The 22,198-nt window shown below is 33.2% G+C and overlaps 1 protein-coding gene across 1 annotated transcript in view; it reads left to right on the forward strand.

The window, feature by feature from the left end:
* Nucleotides 1-85: 85 nt before the first annotated feature.
* LOC124371759 (collagen alpha-1(XXV) chain-like) overlaps nucleotides 86-22,198 on the forward strand; it is a gene marked incomplete at both ends in the record, with an annotated part of 48,690 nt that continues 26,577 nt past the window's right edge. Inside the window, 4 exons of the mRNA XM_046830098.1 lie at nucleotides 86-257; nucleotides 1,769-2,067; nucleotides 2,890-3,013; nucleotides 3,846-4,098. Of these exons, the coding sequence (XP_046686054.1) occupies nucleotides 86-257; nucleotides 1,769-2,067; nucleotides 2,890-3,013; nucleotides 3,846-4,098 (848 nt within the window). The remainder of the gene's footprint in view (nucleotides 258-1,768; nucleotides 2,068-2,889; nucleotides 3,014-3,845; nucleotides 4,099-22,198) is intronic.

Raw genomic sequence — 22,198 nt, forward strand, 5'->3', positions numbered from 1 at the left:
AGAACTGACATTTGTACATTTTCTAGTTATGCATTGAAAAAATAGTAGAACTGAAATTAATTATTTATCATTTTTGTGTATATAGGGATTCCCCGGTATTCCAGGAGCACTTGGGGACCCAGGATTAGATGGCATGCCTGGAGCCAATGGTGATCCTGGATTGACAGGTCCTCCAGGATACCCTGGACTGAAGGGAGACAAAGGGCTACCTGGACAATCTGGCCTAAATGGGCCAAAAGGAGACAAAGGAAGCTTAGGTAAATTATTAATCTGCCTTAACATTCATTATTTAGCTAAGATGAATTTGGATATGAACGGAAATTTTTACTGCTCCTAACACATGAACAAGTGAAGCAGAGTGCAAGTGGCATGTAAAAGAATTGTTGTTGTTATTGTACACCACCTTGGCCCAATGCATATTAATTGTCTGAATTATTAGTTTATGAGTACAAAAAAATATATAATTGTATATTTGGACATTTCCCTTTTTTGATTTTGCATTTTAGCATTTTTTGCATTGTATTATATATTAGAAAAACTGGAACACTATGTTTTTGGAACTGCTTTTAAGAACTAACGATTTCTTTATTTGATGAAATGTAATACATAAGGTTGGACGTGGACAAGAACTAACAAATTAACAAAACACAGTGATGAATAAGATAAATTCATACTTGAAGATTGTGAAAAGTAGTGTGTTAAGGAAAACCTGTACACAAGTATACATGAAAAAGTTGTTTATAACCAATTTTTAAATTATCTGGAATCCAACAATTTCTTAAACAGTCAACAGCACGGTTTTCGATCAAGATGATCTACGATTACCACAGGTATTGAGTTTATTGATTCAATAATCAATTTAGTGGATAAAAAAGGACACGTGATTGGAAGTTCGAGCACCAAAACCAGGAGGAGTACAAAACTACTACTTAATAATATAGGTACGCTGTCACAACTCATGATGCACACATTATAGCAAGTAAGTGGGAACTGAGCGGGAAAATCCGTCGACTTGGAAGTCCCTCTTTACGAAAGCCTGGGTGACTGTGCACACCTAAACAGAGAAAATACAGGATTGCATGGAGAGGGTGGAAGATAGGGGATCAGGCAGGCGTATTTGGGCTTAATTTTTAAATTCTATCTTCTGTCTTGTGTCTCTGTCATTTTGTGTGTATCTACATTCAATTCAAATCAAATTGTGTCCAAAAGCAAGGAGGATGAACACATGATGAAATGAAATTCTAAACAAACTACATATACGAGTATGATAGATTTTTTATTTAATCCTGTATTTTGATACTAAAATTCAATAACAATTTTTAAATAATTAATTTTGGGTATATTATATTTCCAAATATTCTGAATCAGAATCGTCTTTATTTATAATGATTGAGATTACAAACCATGTAAAAATAATTACTACTGTATAATAGAACATTGACATAGTCACGCTGTTGAGAAGTATTTTGGGTCAGTTCTTTGATGGAGCAGAGTGGTCTGTTCAACAGCTATGTGTGCAGAGCAGACCTCAGTTCCCTGGTCAGATGGTTTGATTAGGGCTGATAATGTTTAAGAATGGGATCAAATAAGTGATCAATTCTTTGTTTGAAGGTTATTTTGATAAGTGATCAAGTTTAATCAGGTAATTTCCATAATTTCGCCAAGTTCTGTTGAAGCAATACATTTTTTAATCCAAAACACGTCCTTTTTTAGAAAATGGTTATTCTATTTAGTTTTAAAGTGCACTAAACTCATTTTCTTTGCACAGGTGGACAAGGAGTGATAGGCTATCCTGGAGTGAGAGGAGAAAAGGGAGATAGGGGCCCTGAAGGACCAACAATAGAAATAAAGGGCGACAAGGGAGAGCCTGGTGCCCCAGGACTGCAGGGCTTCAGTGGAGCGAAGGGAGATCAAGGGTTCATAGGACCACCAGGACAACAAGGTTTCAAGGGCGACAGAGGATTCCCGGGCCCTATTGGACCTCAGGGAAGGCCAGGATTTGATGGTGTCAAAGGTAAAGTCTCTCCAAACATATTTAGTTCACAGTTCACAAGCCAGTTACATTTTGTAAGCTCCAACCAAAATTGAAGTGATTTTTTAAAATTTGAACTCTAGATTTCCATCTCAGATTGGCTACTTTTAAATTGGTTTAAAACCCAATTGGTTTTTTCTCTGACACTTATATGCTATAAATATCTGTATATTAATTCATGATTGACTGCTTTTCATTTATTGCCTTCGGGTAATTCGGTACACATTTTAAGATACTCCATTTGTGCAATTGATGGCTTAGAGCCCAGAGTGCTAATTGTAAGGACTGTAATGGCAATCGAAAGCTTTTGTGTCTCAGCTTATATATTTTTACATAATATTAAACTTTAACTTGCACATTAATTTAAAATTAAACCATGATTTAAGTTCTTGACATTTTTAATGTAAATTAAATTTATTTTAGAGTAAAATATGACAACAAAAATGGCCTGAAATTAATCGATTGGCATTGGAGAAAAGTTTATTTGGACTATTAATATTATTCACAGTCAGGTCAAGGTTAAAATTAGGAACGAATATTCAGCTTAAACAAATCACTTCATGACTTTTTTTAATAACATGGAGGATTTCCTAAAATAAATTTTAATGGTGATTTCAAAATAAAAATAGATCATTAAAATTTCCAAATAATAAATATCTTCTGTATTTAAGTAAACAAAAAAAAAAATATTTTCTGCACAGTTTCCTAAATTTAGATATTATTTCATTCTTAAACATTGGCTTGTAAGCTATATTTTAGGTATGGACAGCTCATTAACTTATAATATTTAGTTTTCACATCTTTGTTCTAATTCTAAGAACAATGTTTTATTTTGATTTTCTCTTGGTCTTGTATAGGTGATCAAAGGTTTCCCAGGCTTGCCAGGCCCACCTCCGATAAAGGGTGAGAAGGGTCTGCCGGGACTTAATTTGCAAACATTGGCAGAATTGGAGCACCTGGAATACCCTGGACAAAACAAGGGTGAGTTCTCTTGAAATTTGTCATTGAGATCCTCCCCCTGCATGTTCACTCCGGATTGCCACTCCATTTTTGAAGTTTTTATAGCTTTGATTGTAAAAGTATCATCAAAGGTAAAAAATAAGGCAGAATATAACACGTTATGTATTTTTCTTGTTCAATATAAAACTGGCTTATCACATACACAAATAAATTTGACTTACTTAACCTATCCAAAAGCTGTATGTACACAAAAAGAAACAATATATATACAAACATATGTTATAAGTTTTTAACATTTTTAAAATTTTAGTTTTTTACCTGTTCGTGAGCATACAATAGAGATCAATGGTGGATCATCAAGATTTTGTAAAGTTTGAAACAACACTTTCACTTCACATTGGGTTCAACAGGTCAAAACTGAAAATTTTTAAAGAAGTCTAGTTATACACCTGGATTGCCAGTCATCACAGCAATTTACTATAAAGGGGTATTATGTTATTATAGCTATTCTCCTTCTTCTGTAGTAGACATAAATAGAGTATGGCTTGTCTGGATCATGCCTCTATTTATAGTCAGTAATCAGAGAGGCTTAGTGTGGTTGAGTCGACTAGGAGGTCACACTACTCAGTCTCAACAAAGGTAAAGAATCAAGGGTTATCATCATTGTTTTGTGAAAAATAGAAATAGCAGACTGTTTGGACAACCTAACTGAAAATTGAAATTTTCTTAGTCTATACAGTAAAGAATATGCATGAATAATTATAAATTTTCAATCAATTCAGATCATTCAACAACATTATTAAAACTTCCAAAACTACATGATCTTATTCTACCAATAAATTGTGTACTCCAGTGAGAACCCGGGTTCCCAGGATTACCTGGAAAGCAAGGGCCTGTGGGTCCTATAGGATCAGTTGGAGCACCTGGGGACAAGGGGTGACAGAGGCTCCCCTGGCAATTCCTGGCCCAACCAGGACAAGATGGACCCCCGGGATTTCCCTGGAAAGGACGGGTTGCCAGGGATTTTCCAAGGACCTAAAGGAGATGCAGGCAGGCCAGCGAGCAATTGGATCCCCGAGGCGAGAAGGTAAACCAAGGGCCACCAGGTCAGCTTAAATAGCTGTTCCAGATTTAATTCATCATTGTTAATTTGTATTTATATTTTTTAATTGTTGATGTACAATGGGCTATCCATAAATAAGATTATGTTTTAATAAAAACAAAAATCAAAGTGCAAGAAAAAAATGGTATTATATTACAATTGAAAGTTGACACTAAAATACTATTTTTAACATTGTCACCATCACAAATTTAGGTATGAAGTCCAAATTATTCCTATATGGAGTTCTAAATGGAAAGTAAACACTACTAAAATTAAGAAATAAACTTTTAAACTAGTAGTAGTTACTCATTTTGTGATAAATTTGCAAAGATTTGCTATCTTACTTACAATATCTAATCAATCCGATCAATCTATTTCTAATCTCAAGAACAAGATAAACGAAAAAAATTCCGGCATTGTATTCAGGTGCAAAAAATACTTTGAAATCGGTGTATCACAACACTGATTTTAACATTTAAATATTTGATCTAATTCAACATACGGTGGATACAAGATGGCGGTCCAAGAATATTATCCTTAAATCAAAATTAAGTATTTGCCTACTCAACAGGTACAAAGTCAAAATGTTCTTTATTCATATACATCAAGTACAGAAGATAGTGTCAAAAATTAATAAACCTAAATTGTGACGATAAAACATTTAGAGTAGAATATTAATGTCCAGGATTGATCAGTGATAATCTGATGTCAATATATGAAGAAATATGGAACAAAAGTAGGGGTGGATATTTAAAACTCACCATGTATAAGAGGGTTTGTCAAATTTTATCAGTTGGGCTGGATTTTTTCTACACATGCCGATTAGGTTATTCGATCTCGTAGCAGTTTTTTAAGGCAGTTTGCTTGTATAATTTGGTATGAGGAAGTACAAGACACGCAACTCTCTGCAGGTCCTTTTACTATCAAAACAAGTCATAAGCAAGCAGAGAAATTAATCTCTCTGTAGAGCAGTGGATTTATTAATTAAGATTTTTGGTGACTATAGGAGATCTGTACTCAATAACAATTTTTGCAATGACAACAGGCACATTTTGGAAAGAACACTTTATCAAGCTTGCTTGGTGTAAAAATATCTTCTGGAGAGTGTGAAAGTCCAGAATGAGAGCTATGAGTGCTTGGACTGACGCACAAGAAGGAGTGTAACAAGACCAATATTTAAACTGCTAAATCTCATTGAAGAGACATCATTGCATAACTCTTTAACAACACTGAAAAACTGAATAGTAGCAGTTTTGGAACTGTTATATAGATCGTAACAAAGGACTAAAAGGACTCGCAATTTCACAGTATCAGTTCAGTCTGTAGGTCCATTTCTGTTGTTTGGAACTGTTATATAGATCGTAATAAAGGACTCTCAATTTCACAGTATCAGTTTCAGTCTGAGTTCCATTTCTGTTGTTGGAACTGTTATATAGATCGTAATAGAAGGACTTGCAATTTCACAGTATCAGTTGCAGTCTGAGTTCCATTTCCATGTGTTGGAAATGTTATATAGATAGTAATAAAGGACTTGCAATTTCCCCATGGTATCATTACAGTCTGAGTTCCATTTTCTGTTGTTGGAACTGTTATATAGATCGTAAATAAAGGACCCGCAATTGTCACACTATCAGTTTCAGTCGTAGAGTTCCATTTCTGATTGTTGGAACATGTTATCACCAAGCCAAATTGGTTGGACACAAGCAACACTTCAACCTATTTTGCTTGTGGGTTAAGTCTTTTTATTCTCACCTGTGACAAAACTCGAGTGCTTTCATTACACAACAGGAAAGAAAGTAGCTATTTGCTAGAAGTTGTAATGTATGGAATTAACAATAATAATTATATATAATAATTATTATACAACACATTATAAATTGTTCACTGGCAAGTTAAAAGCTACAGCCAAAGACCAACTGTAGGATCGTATGAATGCTGTGACGTCTATATGGGGTGAGCAGTTTTTTTTGAATAAATGCCATTGGCTGTTCTCATCAACGCCACCAGATCATACCACCACTAACCACTTCCAGTGGTCCTCCCTGCCCTTGTCCTCATTCTCATGTTGCCGCGCCAACCTTAACCGAGCACAGTCGATGATGTACACTAATTCAGTTCAGAGTCTTTTATTCCGATACCCTGTAACACGAACACAAACAATTGGCGACGAGGTATTAATGCGATCCCAGGCGCGAGAGTGCAATGCAACCAGATCGATTGTGCGTCAAATAAATTTCTCCGAAAATTATAGTGGGAGAAAGTGTGTCTGTAGTTTGGCGTCACGTGGACTCAAAAATCGGTACATTTTTATTGTTGGAAGACAAGGTCGAAAATTGGAACTTGTCGATCTTTATTTTAGTGGAAACAGTAAAAATGGCGGGAATTATTGGCGGAATCAGGTGACTTCGACAACAGTGCAGAAACTTGGAATTCATATGTTGAAACTGATTTGAATTTTTCGATGACTGTAAACAGTATTAGTGACGACACAAAGAGATAGAAAGTACGTTACTAACAGTCGTGGGTGTGAAAACGTGTACAGTTTGGTACGAGATTTATGTACGCCGGAAAAACCTTCAGGTGAAAAAGTTTGATGAATTAGTGAAGAAAATTCAGGACCATTTGTACCCGAAGCCATCATTCATAGCTGAAAGGTACAAGTTCAGCAAAAGGAATCAGCAGGAAGGAGAATCCGTCGCAGAGTAAAATCGCGCAGCCTCAAGAAGTTGTCTGCATACTGCGAGTTTGGCGCATCCCTCAACGACTATCTCAGAGACAGACTGGTGGAGGCGCATTAGTAGTGAGTCGACCCTAGCATAGGCTGTTTGGGAGAGACCACCCTAACCTTCGACCATGCTGTGAAAAATCGTCTGGCTCAGTGGAACCGAGCGGAGAAGAATGCTGTGGCATTGACAGTGAACGGCGGCAGCCGGGTCCAGCGGATGGCAGCGCATCACCACCCACATGTGAGAGTCGGGCGGCAGCGGTTGCAGCGCGAGCTAACTACACAAGGCCGAAGTCAAGGTGGCAGTGGTACATGCTGTGGGTTGCAGTAGTGGTCACTATAGGAAGCAGTGCAAATTGTATTGGTGTTGTGTGTCACCAAATGTGGTAGAAAGAAATCACAATATCAAAGGTATGTTGATCTAACTGAAATTAGTAAGGTTACCCAGATCAATCAGCTTACGAAATTTAAGAAAGGTATATCTTATCAGTCTAATTTTCAAAACAAGAAAAACATAGTAATTATAAGAAACAACATAATTTTGTTAAAATGATATTTCAGAAGAACTGTCAGATTCAAATAATTCTAAGAATTATGTTCAGAGTGATGAAAATCTTGAGAGTTATGTCGAGGACATACAGAATTTATTTAAAGTAAATGAAACTCACGGTGAAAGAATTAGAGTTAACCCAATTAAGATTAAAGTCCTAGTGCAAGGTCGAGAAACCATATTTGAAGTTGATACTGGAGCTAGTGTCACAGTGTGTAGTGAGGATTTTTATGAAAATAATTTTAGTTCTTGTAAATTGTTAGAAAACGACCTAACTTTGAGTTCGTACACTAATGAACCTATTATACCTGTGGCAAAGTTAATGTTGATGTTTGGTATGAGAAAATACATAAATGCTTAGATTTGTATGTGATTAGAGGAGGTTCACATCCTTTAATGGGTCGTGATTGGCTTAAAGTACTGGGAGTTGACATTTCGTTTAAAAATAACTTGTGTGTTATAAACAGACCTATAGATAACAAGGCTAATTTCGAGACAATGACGTCCGAGCTAACTAATCAATTTCCAGAAGTGTTCACTGAGAAACTAGGTCAGTATACAGGCGAACCAGTAAAACTAAATCTAAAAGAAAATGCTAGACCTAGGTATTTTTAAGCCAAGACCGATACCATTCTCATTGAAAAGTAAGGTAGAAAAAGAACTACAACGCTTAGTTGACGAACAAGTGTTAATTCCAGTAAGCAGCTCGGTATGGGGAACGCCCATTGTACCAGTATTAAAAAAGAACGGTGAAATTAGGCTATGTGGAGACTTTAAAGTTACTCTAAATCAGTATCTAGAAGTAGACAAGTACCCTATACCTAGAATAGAAGATTTATTTGCAAATTTACAGCATGGAGAACGTTTCTCTAAAATAGATCTTAGTCAAGCCTATATGCAATTAAGGTTAGACAGTGAGTCACAAAAATTATGTACAATTAGCACGCATAAGGGTCTTTTCTCATATTGTAGAATGCCTTATGGAATCTCATCAGCCCCAGGCATATTTCAAAGAGTTATTGAACAATCTTTGCATAATTTAGAAGGCATATCAGTGTTCATGGATGATATTCTTATCACCGCACCTAATAACGAAACTCATGTAAGTAGGTTGCAAGAGGTTTGTAAACGCCTGAGTGAAAAAGGATTTACCGTAAGGAAAGATAAATGTACGTTCTTTGTAGACAAAATCGAGTATCTTGGTTTTAGTATCGATAAAGATGGACTGCATACCTCTGAATCTAAAATTAAAGCTATAAATCAAGCACCTGTACCTAAATCTGTCACTCAAGTCAAAGCTTTTATTGGCTTGGTAAATTATTATGGAAAGTTTATCAATAATTTGTCAACAATCTTGAGTCCGTTGTACAACTTGTTAAAAAAGGACGTGCCATTTGATTTTGATGAAAAATGTCTCAAATCATTTAGCCATGTCAAGGATGTTTTGACTAAAGCACCAGTTTTGGCGCATTATGATTCAAAGTTGCCTGTAAAACTAGCAGTAGACGCAAGCTCGACAGGGCTGGGCTGCGTACTTAGTATCATAACCCCTGAAGGTGTTGAGAAACCTATTGCATACCACTCTCGTACTTTATCACCAGCAGAATGTCAATATTCACAAATAGATAAGGAAGCTTTAGCATAGTATATGGAGTAAGGAAATTTCATCAATATTTGTATGGCCGAAAATTCACATTGTGTACTGATCACAAACCTTTAATTAGCATATTTGGACCGAAAAAGGGTTTACCTGTTTTCGCAGCAAGCCGATTACAAAGATACGCATTATTTTTAAGTGGATACAATTTTGATGTACAGTATGTAAGGTCAAAAAGCATGGTAACGCAGACGCATTAATCACGCTTACCATTAAGCACTAAACACGTTGTAAATAATAACAATGAACCAAAGTGGAAAGGTACCTATTTACACTGTATCGCTGAAAGTTCAGTACCTTTAACTTTTGAAGATGTAAAAGCTGAAACCCAAAATGATCCTATTATAAAACAAATACATAACTATGTGATGTACGGATGGCCAAATTTTTTTGTCAGGAGAGAATAGGGAATTGTTACCTTATTTCCAAAGGAAGGACGAGCTAACAGTTGAGCATGGCATTGTTATGTGGGGATATAAAATTGTTTTTAAAAAGGCAGCCAAAAAATGGGTAAGGTTAAAGGGGAAGAAAAAAATCAACAAACCCCCTATTTTTGGGGGGAAAATTAAAAAAACATTAAAAATGTCTTCCTGCTTTAATGCTTTATTTTAAATAAAATTTTGGATATCCCCTTTTCCCCCCCAAAAAATTAATTGAAATTTCCCGGGGCCTTTTAAAAAAACCAATTAAAATATTTAAAATTTTAATAATTTTAAATTTAATACCTACTTAAAGTACTAAGAAAATTAAGCTATTTTTAATTTTTTTTCCCCCCCAAAAAGGACCCCTTTAATTTTTTTAAAAAGAGAACTAGGTAAAGAAACTTTTCAAGATTTTAGTCAATGGTAGGCTGGGAAAAAAAAATGCTAAACCAAATAAAATTACTTTTCAAAAAACTTGAAAAAGACCTTTAAAAAATTTTAAAATTTTTAAAAACCCCTTTTAATAAAACCGCCTTTAAAAAAATTTAAAACCCTAAATGGGAATTTCCAAAAATAACCCCTTGAATTAAAAAAACAAACAAAAAAATTTTTTTAAAAAAACAAAATTTTTTTAACAAACTTATTTAAATTTTTAAAAAAAAGGATAAGGGTTTAAAAAAAATTTTTTTTGTTTTTTTCAAAAAGGTTTTTTTGGGTAAAAATATCCTAAAGGGCTAAAATTTTTTTTAAGACATAAACCCTTTCGGAAAATTACTAACAGGGGCCCTTCCCCCAATCCCCCAAAAAAATTAAACTCCCACTGGATAGGGGGTTTCCCCCCCTAGAATTTATGTAATCAACCCCCCCCTTTCAGTTTTTAAACCCCAGTTTTTTCCTTCACTAAAAGTGACAAAAACAATCCCCAATTTTTAAAACCTTGAAAAATTCTTTAAATAACTTCGATTTGGTCATTTAATAATAAATTTTTTATTTTAAATTTTTAAAAAAATTTTTTTTTAAAAGTATTTTAAAATTTTTTCTTGGGTGAAATTTAATTATTTTAAAAATTAAAGGAAATGAAGTTTTAAAAAAAAATTTTTAAAATTTTAAAATTTTAGGCAAAAATAAGAAAGAAACCCCTTATTTTTTTTCCCTTCCCAAATTGGGGGGATTTTTAATAAAGCATTGCTTTTTTTAAACCCCCCAATATCCCCACTACCCCTTCCATTTTTTCCCGCCCCTTTTTTTTTTTCGTTTTTTTTTTTTTTTAAAAATTTTTTTTTTCCCCCCCCGGCTCCAACCCTTTTTTTTCTAAAGGGATTGTTAAAAAATTTTTTTCCCCACAATAACAATCCACAAATGTATCTCCCTTTTGGGAAATTAAAAAACCCCTTTTCCCCCGCAAAAAAATTTGGCCCTCCTACAAAAATTATGTTTTTTTTTAAATTTTTTTGGGGTTTTTTTTTTTTTAAAAGTTAAATTAAATTTTAAGGTAGTTTTAAATAGGCCTTTAAATTTGGTTTTGTTTTTAAACAACGGTTTTTTTCTTAAGGTAAGGGGAAAAGGCTGGGTTTTTTTTTTAAATTTTAAAAAATTTTTACTTTAAAAAAATGGTTTTTTAAAGGTTTAAAAAAAAAGGGGAATTTTTCTCCAAAACTAATTAAATTTTTAAAAAAAAATTATTTTGGGCCCTTTTTTTTAAAAATTTTTACCTTTTATACTGTTTAAATTTCCTTTATTATTTTAAAAAAAAAATTTTTGGGTTAAATTTTAAATGGTTTCCCCACCCAGGGGTTTGAAATTTGACCCAAATTTTTTTTTCTTTTGTTTTTACCAAATTTGAACATTTTCCAAAAGGTTTTAGTCAAAAATTTAAAGGTAAAAATTTTTGAAATTTTTTCAAACAAAAGGGTTTTTTTAAAAGTTTACCCTCAAGTTTTCAATTTTTTGATAAAATTTCCTTTTTTCCGAAAAAGTTTGGCTTGAGTAAGATTTTGGGCAGGGCTGTTTTTTTTAATTTTTCCCCGAGGTACAGTCCTCTTTTCGGGCCCAAAACCCCAAATTTCCCTTTTTACAAAGACCCTTTTTTTTTTCCCCCCCGGAAATTTTTCAAAGGGGGAAAATTTTAAATTTAAATTTCTTTTTTTTTATTTTAACAAATTTTAAAAAAATTTTCCTTTTTAAATTATCAAAGATTTTTTAAAAATCTTTTTAAATAATTTGGGGGGATAAATTTTTAACCTTTTAAAAAAAAAAACCCTTATTTTTGAATAATTTTTGTTCCCCTTTAATTTATTGCTTAGGTTTTTTAAATTTTTTTTAGCTTTCCCTTTAAATTTTTCAAAAATTTTTTTTTTTTTAAAGTTTTTTCTTTTAATTGATTTGGGTTTAAATTTAAAGTCTTCCCAAACAATTTCCCGTTCTTTTTTTTTAAAAAAGGGAAATGGGGGTTTTTTTCCCCCTTTTTTTTAAAACCGGCCAAAATTTTGGTTTTTTTTTTTCCCATTTTAGGTTTTTAAATTTTGGCCCTTAAAAATTTTTTTAAATTTTTTTTTAGTTTAGTTTTATTTCCCTGAATGCCTATTTTGTAACATTTTGAAATTGATTTTTCTCATCAGGAAATTGTTTTAAACTAAGGTTTTAAACCAAAATTTTTTTAAAAAAAATGTCAATTTTTTTATTTAAATTCCCCCTTAAGGTTTTAATCCTAATCACAAAATTAAGTTTGTTTTTACTTTAAAAATCTAATGAAAATTCACAACAAATAATGGAAATAAATAGCATTCATGCTATAACTGGGGAAATTTAATCTATTTGTTTTCAAATAAAAGAACAAAATTTAAATAAAAAATTTTAAAAAACATTAACAGGCCAGTTAACTTTCAAATTTTTCCGGACAGTTAATATGAATTTTAAACTAACTTGGGAAAAAAAATCAACCCCCTTACCCCTGTTCCCTTAAATAAATAAACTTATTCCTCGCATTACTCTCGATTTCATACCGAACAATCATTTTAATTTTTTTTCTTAAATTTAACATTTTTAAAATAAGTCTTTACTTTTTTTTGTTTTGAAAATTAAAAACTATTTAAAATATATTTCTTAAATTTTAAATTTATCTTTTACTTATATTTTTTTATTACCCAAAATAATTAAGTTATTTTTTTCTATTTGTTACCACACTTAAAATTATGCAATTGTTTTTATAGTGTTTACACTTGACAAGCTTAAACATAAAGTTCTTTTGGTTTTAATGCGTCACAATTCTCCAACCCACAATGGGTTATGTAAAACTTTACTTTTCTTCCAAATGCCACCGAAATTATTCCCCTTACCAAAGGTTTTTCCTTTTACTTCATTAAATTTTTCTTACGTAAAAATTTGGGGTTTTATTGGGTAAGCCCTTTCTATAATTTTAAAATCTAAAAATGAGATCCGAATTTTTGCAGGCAAGCTTTAAAACTGAATTTTTTGTATTTTTTTGAATTTTATTTCAATTTATGGGATTGCTGAAAACCAAAAATCTCATAAAATTATTAATTTATTATCAAATTTTTCCTAGTTATATGGCGAATAATGCGAGCAATTTACTTCACCCAGTTTAATATTACAATTTTTTGGCACCAAATCTAACAGTAAAAAATTTAAATGGTTATAAATATTTTTAATTTTATTGTGAAGAATTCCCAAAAAATCCATTATGTTGTTAACTAAAAAAATGTTCCCTTTTTGTCCTTAAATTAAATTCCGATGTTTATTTTCGACAAAAGCCCTTTTCCCATATTAATTTTTTTAAAATTTTTTTAAAAAAGAAAAGGTTGATTCCCCCCCGGGGGAATCCGTTAATTCTTTTCTTTTGTAAGTTGGGTACGTAAGGTCAAATAATTTCATTTGCCTAAGGGTTTGGGGGGCAATGGAAAGACAATTAAATGGAGGGAATTAAAAATTTGGGGGATAAAAGAATCAATTTTCAAAAGCTTCCCCAATTTCCTGACATTTCATAGTTGGGTTTTGAGTTTATTCCTTTCAATTATATGTTTATAAAATTATAATTTTTTTAATTAATAATTTTCAATTTTGGAATTTTTTTAAAATTTTAAAATGTTTTGTATTTTTGAATAAAAGATAAAAGTAAATTAATTTTTGGGGGCCCCACACCAAAAGGTTGTAAGGTTCCCCAAAAAGATGATAGATGATGATAGTTAACAAAAATTCAGGTTTATTATTAATTAAGATTAAAAAATTGGAAAAGGGAAAGTTGAATATTTTTTACAATTAAATAAATTTCAAAATGGAAATAATAATTAATAAATTTTGATGAAATTTATCTTTCATATAACATTCCCAAAAACATAACTCAAATAATAAAGGGAATTTAGACCTTTATTGAAAAACGTTCCATTAAAAAAAAGGGAAAGGGCTGAAATTGAGGTTATTAGATCTAATTAAAGTTTAAATGCTATTTTTTAATTGATAAAAAATTTCAGATCCTCTGAGTTTTTTGAGTTTTTTGGTTTTACACTCTTTTATAAGTCTATCTCTCCCCTGATTACCTCCAGAGAATTTTTACCTAATTAAATGTTTTTCCAAAGGAGTTTTAAAAATTTTTTTACGAATCTTTTCAAAAATTAAAAAAATACTAAATTTTCTTTTTAATGTTTTCTTTAAAAATTAACCCCGAGAAGTGGCTTTTACTTCCCCCTCAATTTTCATTGCTAAAAACGCTGGATAATTCCCTTTCTTAAAGGCCCTTTATTTAAAATTTTAACTGTATATGGTGAAATTTTCCTTTCCTTTGAATTTAATTGATTCCACATATTTTATTTGAAAATTTTAAAACTTATTTCCAATTTGCACTGGTTAAACCACCCTGTATTGAGTTTATATAAATAAACTTTGCTTATTATAAAAAATTAATGATGGTTTGTTTACCAACCCCTTTGTTAAGTTATTTTTAACATCTTTGTTTTCCACCTATTGAATTTACATTTAAATGAAATGTAATTTTTTGACCATTAAAATATTTTATCAAGCCGGTTTTATGTTAATTTTAAGAGTTTAAAGGTCCGATTGTTGGATTTGAAGAAATTTTTTATTTACAAAAGGAACTAATCAGTTTAAATTTTTTCCAATTTTGTTTTATTTTCCCAAAAAAACATAGGGAAATTTTTGGAAATTAAAAATTTTTAAATTGAAAAAATTTTTGTGCCTTTTTTATATAATAAATTTTTTTGCCCTTTTTTTTTTAAAAAAATTTTATTAATCAATAAAAAAATTTAAAATTTAAAAAATTTAAATTGATTTAAAAATTAAAAGGTTTAAAACAATTTTTTTTCCATTTCCCAGATTTGGGTTTTCCCCCCATTTTAGTTTAAAAACTGCCTTTTAACCTCTTCCGGGCTCCTTGTCCTGGTGCGCCCCAGGGAGCCTTGCCCGGCCCGTTGTAACTTATGCCGGGCGGCCCTTCCAGGAATTTGGGAACCTGTTCTCCTAACACATTTTGGTAAAATTTTTTTTGGAATTTTTTTTAAAACTAAATTTTTAAAATAATTTTTCCCTATCTTACTGTTGCTTTAAATTTTAAGGGGTTCCAAACATTTCCCTTTATTTCTTCAAAACCAAATTTAAACCTTATTACTTTTTGAAAGGCCCCCCTATTAATAACATAACTTCGTTAAATTTTGGACATATCAATAAAGAAAATTAATTTTTAAAACAAAAATTGTTATAAATAAAATTTATAGTTAAAAATTGAGTTGGGGAAATTTAGTTTATAAATTTTTTAAAAATTAGTTTGGAATGAACCCAATTAATTAATGTTTTTTTAAAATTAAAATCTTGAAATTTTTAAAAATTTAAATCAAAATAAAATAAATAAAAAATAATTTAAAATAATTTTATTTAATAAATTTTTTCTATTTTATAATTGGGGTAATTAGTAAATAATAAATTTTTCTTGAAGCCCTTTTTAATTAAAAATTTCTTATTTGTTTTTTTTTTTATTGAACTACCAAAATTATTAAAAAAAAAAACGGGAATCCATTAAAACGGTGTCAATGAAAAATTTCAAGAAACTTTAAAAATTTTTTGGGGTTATGTTTAATTTATTTAATAAAACCCAACCTTTACCCTTTTGGCCCAATGGAAACCTATACACAAAAAAAAAAGAAAAATATAAAAGACCAAAAATACAAAAATTTATTTGTTATGATGACCTAAAAAAAATACTTCCAAATATGTAATTCTAATTTTAACTGGCACCAAATTTTAAAACAAAATATTTAAATTTGGATTTATATCATTTTTTTGAAACCAAAATTATTTTTTATTATGTCATTTCAAAATATATATTGTTAAAAATTGTCCTTAAATTTTTTTTCTTGCCTAATTTTAAATTAAAAAACGTACTGGAAACATTAAAGGCATTTTTTTTCCTATTTAATTAAATAATAATTTAAAATTTAAAGAATTAAATTTTTTTAATTAATGAAAAAATTTATGAAAAATTAAAATAGTTTTCGATTCATTTTATAGTAAATTTTACATAACTTAGATTGAATTAATTAATTATGTATAATAAAATTTCATAATATAAAAAAAAAAATTTTTTCATAAAGGGAAGAAAAAATTTTTAACAATTTAAACCAATCGGATGGAAAAAGGTTTAAAAATTTTAAAAATATTTAATTTTTGAGTTTAAAAAAATAAAACCGTAAATGTACAATTTTTTAATTTACCTTTGACCCTCAAATCTGGCTTATAGGTTCATAAATTGTTTAAATTGTTTTTTAATTAAATTCCTTTTCCATAACCCGCCCATAAAAACCAAGGCTCTTTTTCACTTTATTTCTTGTTGCCTGGGCCCCTATTTTTTCCTAAATTAAACCAATTATTTCCCTTCTTTAAGAAATGTTTAAAATTTTTAAATAAAATAAAATTTAAAAAGGTTTTTTTTTAAAAAAGATTGTTATTGGCGAAATTTGGAAAAACATTATTAATTTATTCCCAATTTAAATTTAAAAAAGGGAAATTTTTTTTAAAAAAAATTCCCCCAAAATAAAAAAAAATTTTAAAATTTTTTCCCCCCCCCCCCTTTATTTTTCAGTTTCTAAAAACTAAATTAACCTTTAAAATTTTTACCAAAAACTTGGGACTTTTTTTGGTTTGAACTTTTAAAAATTTTTTTTTACGTGAATTATTTTAATATTTTTTAGGTTTAGGGGTATTTAAACATTTTATACCAGGAAACCCAAATGGATCCCCCCAAAAACCCCCCAAAAAATTTTTTTAAAAAAACCCCCCCTTTTTCCCCCCCAAAAAAAATTTAACCCAATTCCCTAAATTTTTATGGGAAAGATTCCCTGCAAACTCAAATATTCTTTCATTTTTTTCCCCCAATTTTTTTTAAATTTCTGAAATAAAAATTTTTTTGCTTATAGGGTTTTTGGGGAAAAACATTTTTCTTGGCCCTGCCCGAACTTGTTTTTGGGTCCAATTTGACAAAATAACTTTAAAAAAAAGTTAATTTAAAATTTTCGGTTTAAAAATTCATTTTTCTCATTAAAAAAATTTGGGGTTTAAAAAAAATTTATTTTTTTAATTTAATAAAGTTTGTTTGGGGCCCTTTCATTTTTTTTAAAAAAGGGAAATTTTTTGAAAAAACCCAAATTTTTCTAACCCCTTAGAAAAGTCTTTTTTCCCTTTTCCCAACTGGGCCCTTTTACTAAAACAATTTTTGGTTAAAATTTCCCTTTTTTTTTTGGGGTTTTTTTTTTTACCCCCAATAAAAAGTTTTCTCCCCCCAATTTTGAACCCCTTATTCCCCTTTATTTTTGGGGGGTTTTTTTTTAGAAAAAGGTTCTACAGGGAAAAAAACCTTTTTGAAAAATGTGGAAAGGGTTACCCCGGGTTGGTTTTCCAAATGGAAAAAAAATTTTGGGGGATTAAAAAAAAAGGGGGGAAAGATACATTTGGAACTCCAAATTTTTGAATACTAATTTAAAAACTTGGGATTCACAAAGGAAAAAGGGGTAAAAAACCAAAAAACTAAAATTTAAATTATAAACCCAAACCCCCCCGTTAAATTTTACCCCATTTCCTTCGAAGACAAACAAAAAAAACCCCCAAAAAACAAAAAAAAAACCCCTTTTTTTTTTTTCCCCCAAAAACATTCCCAAAATAAAAATTTCCCCCCGTTTGGAAACCCCCAAAATTTTTGGAAAGGGCCCTTTTCAAAACCGCCTTCACTTTGGGTTGATTTATTACCTTTAACTGAAGGCCCCCAAAAGGAAAAACCCTCCTTTCACACCGTAATTGGCCATTGGGTTTACATAAAAAAAGTGCAGATGATCTATGGTGAACTAGGGGGAAATAGTTGCTTTTCCCGGTTCGTCTCTTTTCCCCACCGCCATATATTTTTTATCCCAGTTTTTTCCCCAACCATTACTATCTCGCCCACCAGGTCCTGTTTGGCCATGCCCGGGGGTTCCGGACGCTTTTTGTACCTTGTGATAAAAAAAGGTTTTCACGGGGAAAAGGGCCTTAATGCGAATCTAAATGTGAGAGATGGTTCCACGGCTTGTGTTAATGTCCCCGACTGGGAAATTTACCGGAAACCCCGGCCGATAAAAAAAAAATGGGTCTGTAACGGATACGATTGTGTTGAACCCCAAAATTCCCCCACTGAACTACCTAATTAAAAAAAATTTGGACTGTATGGGTCACAGATGGAGGCATTAATTGCCAACGTTGGAAATTTTAAACTGCTTTATCTACTGACATTCCCTCTATTAAGAACCAACTGACCCAGGTCAGGGACATTTTAACCCAGTTTGGACCCCCGCATCTGCGACTCAGAAGACAGAATCAAGTCTTTGGAGGACCAGGTCAAAGATCTAAAAAATTTATTGAATACACCTCCCCCAAATTTTAAAAAATTTTTTTGAAGAAATCAACGACCGGGAACGTCGTTCTCGAAAACATAATTATCTATTTTTCCCCCCGAGAGTTTGGCAATACAGTTTTGCCAGAATTGAGCATGAAAACCTTCCCATATCAAAGCTGCCCTTTCCCATTTTGGCGATTCCGAGCTTGATTTTTTCCTTTTCAAGTCATATCGTTTTGGGGCCCCCCATCAAAAGGCAAATCCAGACCTTTTAAAAGGTCATCTTGGGGAAATTTCCCAGCACCGTCATTGACTTTTGTAAAACATTTGATAGAGCTAAGTCAAAGACCTAAGTCCCGATCTGCATGCCCCCTACTGTCTCAGTGACCGCACTCCCCCCGAAAGGAAATACCTAAACGATTTAAAGAGCTCCCTTAAAAAGCAAAAACCGAAGGTGGGGAGACTGATTTGCCCAAAAAATTTTCTCAACGGCATTCCAAAGTTGGGTTAAAAATGCCCCAAAAAACGACTAATTCTCGGTTTTTGAAAAACTATTATTGTTTTTATCAGAATGTGAATGGGCAAACGCCCCAAAATTAATGAGTTGCGGAATGCTGTCGCCGTTTTTCGTCTATGCCCTCATTATCTTAACAGAAACAAATTTGTCCCCGGGCATTGCTGATAAGGGAACTGGATTATCGGGTTTCAATGTTTTTCAATGCAGGGAAAAAATTTTGGCTTACTATACAAAGAAGAGTGGGGGCGGGCGTCCTAGTTGCTACCAGGTCAGATCTTCACATTAGAACCCATCAACTCCTCTGTCGCTGATGTGGAGTCTCTATTCCTTGTCTATTATTTTTTTTCCCTACAGTTACCTTTCCCCTATTTTAGTCCTGCGGCGTATACATTCCGCCTCAGACAGCACTGCTTCAAGGTATATGAAAAACTTCTGTGTGTCTGTTGACGAAGTCCTCTCTTCCCTGTTTCCCACTTCCTTCTGTTTTCTTCTTGCTTGCGGTGATTTTCAACCTTCCCGATGTGAACTTGGACTGATTCCGTTTTCCTGTTTCTACACAGTGGCGGCTCTCAACATATGATAGATATGGCAACTGGTTTATGGGAATTGGACCCAGTGCACACAAGGGGAGATCTTCAAACGTGCGAAATGTCAAACTTGATCTCATTTTCCTCTAAAACGGACCACTTCACGCGTTGATGTTTTATGCCAGCCCTGGATCTCCTTCTACCACCCATCCTTCTACTTACCTCAACCCGAGGAACCTGCTCACCCAGCTCTGCATTGTGGAGTCTGTCTACCCACAATGGTTTTCCCGTCCGGCCCCACTCTAACTACCTACAACTTTCTGCATTGTAGTGATTATCGATCAAATCTCTAAGGAAAACTCAAATTACCTCCCTTTGGGCCTGTTGGCCTTCCAACAACCCCCTGATATTGTTAAATACTTTTGAGCTTATGACGGAACTTATTTAGAGAAACTGTTCTTTAGAATTTACACCCACTAAGAGATCTGGCAAGTCCCTGGCTTTCCATGCTGGATGTCCTCGCTGAACTTAAGCAACTAGTTGTAAAGAAAAAACTTGCTCCTATAAAAAAATACAAAGCTACCCTCGAAACCCCAAACCCCATTACACAACGAATTTAAAAATCTAAGATCTGCCAATGCAAGAGCTTGAATGGTTAGATGCTACTCTAACTACATTGGCTAATGTTAACTGCTTGATACCTCGCAACATTAAATCTTTCTGGAGCTTCATTAACTCCCTTTGAAGATTTCCTCCAAATCTACTGATTAACGTACCATCTTGACGGCGCAGTCGAATCAAACTCCGAGGGGATCCTGTAGACCTCTTTGCTAATCATTTTTCATCAGTCTTTACAAATAGATGTCGGCTCCCCTCTCCCGGACTACGAATTCGATGAATCTTGTTAACTTATTCCGAATGTGTGCTCGTCGAGTCAGATGTGGAGAGGGGAAATTTGGCGTCTCTGGATCCATAACAAGGGGACTGGTCCCGATTCTATCCCCCCTATTGTACTTAAAACACTGGCTGTACTTTACTTGCGCCCCCATATTGACTGTTTTAGTTCAAACGGTTTTCCTGAAGATTGGCACCTATCCTCCGACTGTTTGAAAAACTAGTTATTTGTGGTCCCCCATCCATAAATCCTCTGATAATCTCGGATGTTAAGAATTTATAGAACCAATAGTTTATTCAACCAGCTGCTGGAGCAAGGCTCTTTGAAGCCTTAGTAACTCGTATCAGAATCAGTTTTCAGCTGCAAAAGGTTCTCCTACAACTCCGAACAGCATGGGGTTTTTCCACGGGGAAGATTCAATTACTACGAATCTTTGTTCTATACGACCATTATATTTCGATCTTCCTTCAAGCGCCGGCTATCAGGTTGATAGTTATCTATCTTGGACTTTAGCAAAGCCCTTCAGACACCGTGAGTCATACGACATCCTTGAGTTGCGAAACTACGTAGCCCTATGGGTTTCATTGGGCAGCCTCCTACGCTGGCTTCATTCATACCTTACCGATCGGATGTTAATGGTTAGATTCTTTTTGGTGGTTTTTCCCAGCCCTTTCATGCTTTCCATCCGGGTGTCCCCCAAGGTTCACAAATCTCCTCGGCCCTTTCTCTTTTGCATCCTTTCTAAGCGACACGTCAACCAAAATGTATCAAGTTCTGACTACCTTATGTTTGGCTGATGATATCAAAATCCTTTTACTTCTGTTAGTTTTCCATTGATGACTGGCCACACGACTTCAGGTCAGTCTGCGTAGTATCTACGATTGTGTGAGGTTGGAACATCAGCATGAAACTTAATATTAAGAAATGTCACGCCATAACCTCCTTTCAATCGTTCCGCTGGATTCATCCACATATGAGTAACTCCGCTTGATGGTTCATCGTTGGAGAGAGCTTATTTCCACACCGTGAATTTAGAGGTTGTTTATCCCTGTCTGCCAACCTGCAGCCCAAATTGATCCACATAGAACTCAATTCAAATTCATTAACAAGGCTTCTCGGATGCTCGGAATTTGTTATCAGGACTTCCCAAGAAAGGGACTTTTAGCATCGGAAAGAGCAATGAAAACAGTCGTATGTGTCCCTTGGTGAGATCTGTATATAGGAGTTTGGCAGTGTAAGTGTGGTCACCTTATCAACTAGGTTACAGATTCAAAGACTGGCAACACGAATTCAAGGATAGGTTTGCGCGTTGTGTCGTCGGTGGTCAGATGGGGTTTCGAGTATTTGGATGTGCCGTGGCGTGCTGTGGAAAGAGTCTTCTTGCTGGGCCTGAATCCCTCTCATTGTAGAGAAGGCAGTTGCACGACCTGACATTTCTTTTTCAGAGGGTGCCTTATGTTGGTGATCTGGACTGTCCTTGCCCTTGGGCTATCGTTTGAATCAACATCATCAGAGTATCCCCCCGGCCGGACTCGCTTCCGCGGACTTCTTCTGCTTTCTGCCGTCCCTCAATGTTCCTACCAACCATGAATTGAACAGCGTTCAATCCCTCCTCGTCTGCACAGGCTTGGAAATCTGGTCCTCCACGCGAAAACTACCTATGATTTTCCGTTCTACGACAGCACCTTCCTAGTCTGAGGACTTTATTCCTATCCTTAGAGCACCGTGACTTCCGAAATCTATAACCAATAGCGGGCACTTAGAACTTGATTTCGGGTGTACTCTCATTTAACAAAGCTCATATCTGTCCTTTATATATTTATTTTGTATTGTATTTATATTTTAATCGTCCTCTTAGGCTATTGTGTATCGTCCGGCAACTTCTGTTATTAATTATTTTAAATTGTTATGTATTTAATCTTTTCCG

This window comes from Homalodisca vitripennis, unplaced genomic scaffold (genome assembly GCF_021130785.1).
Source record: "Homalodisca vitripennis isolate AUS2020 unplaced genomic scaffold, UT_GWSS_2.1 ScUCBcl_1970;HRSCAF=6258, whole genome shotgun sequence".
Lineage (NCBI taxonomy): Eukaryota > Metazoa > Arthropoda > Insecta > Hemiptera > Cicadellidae > Homalodisca > Homalodisca vitripennis.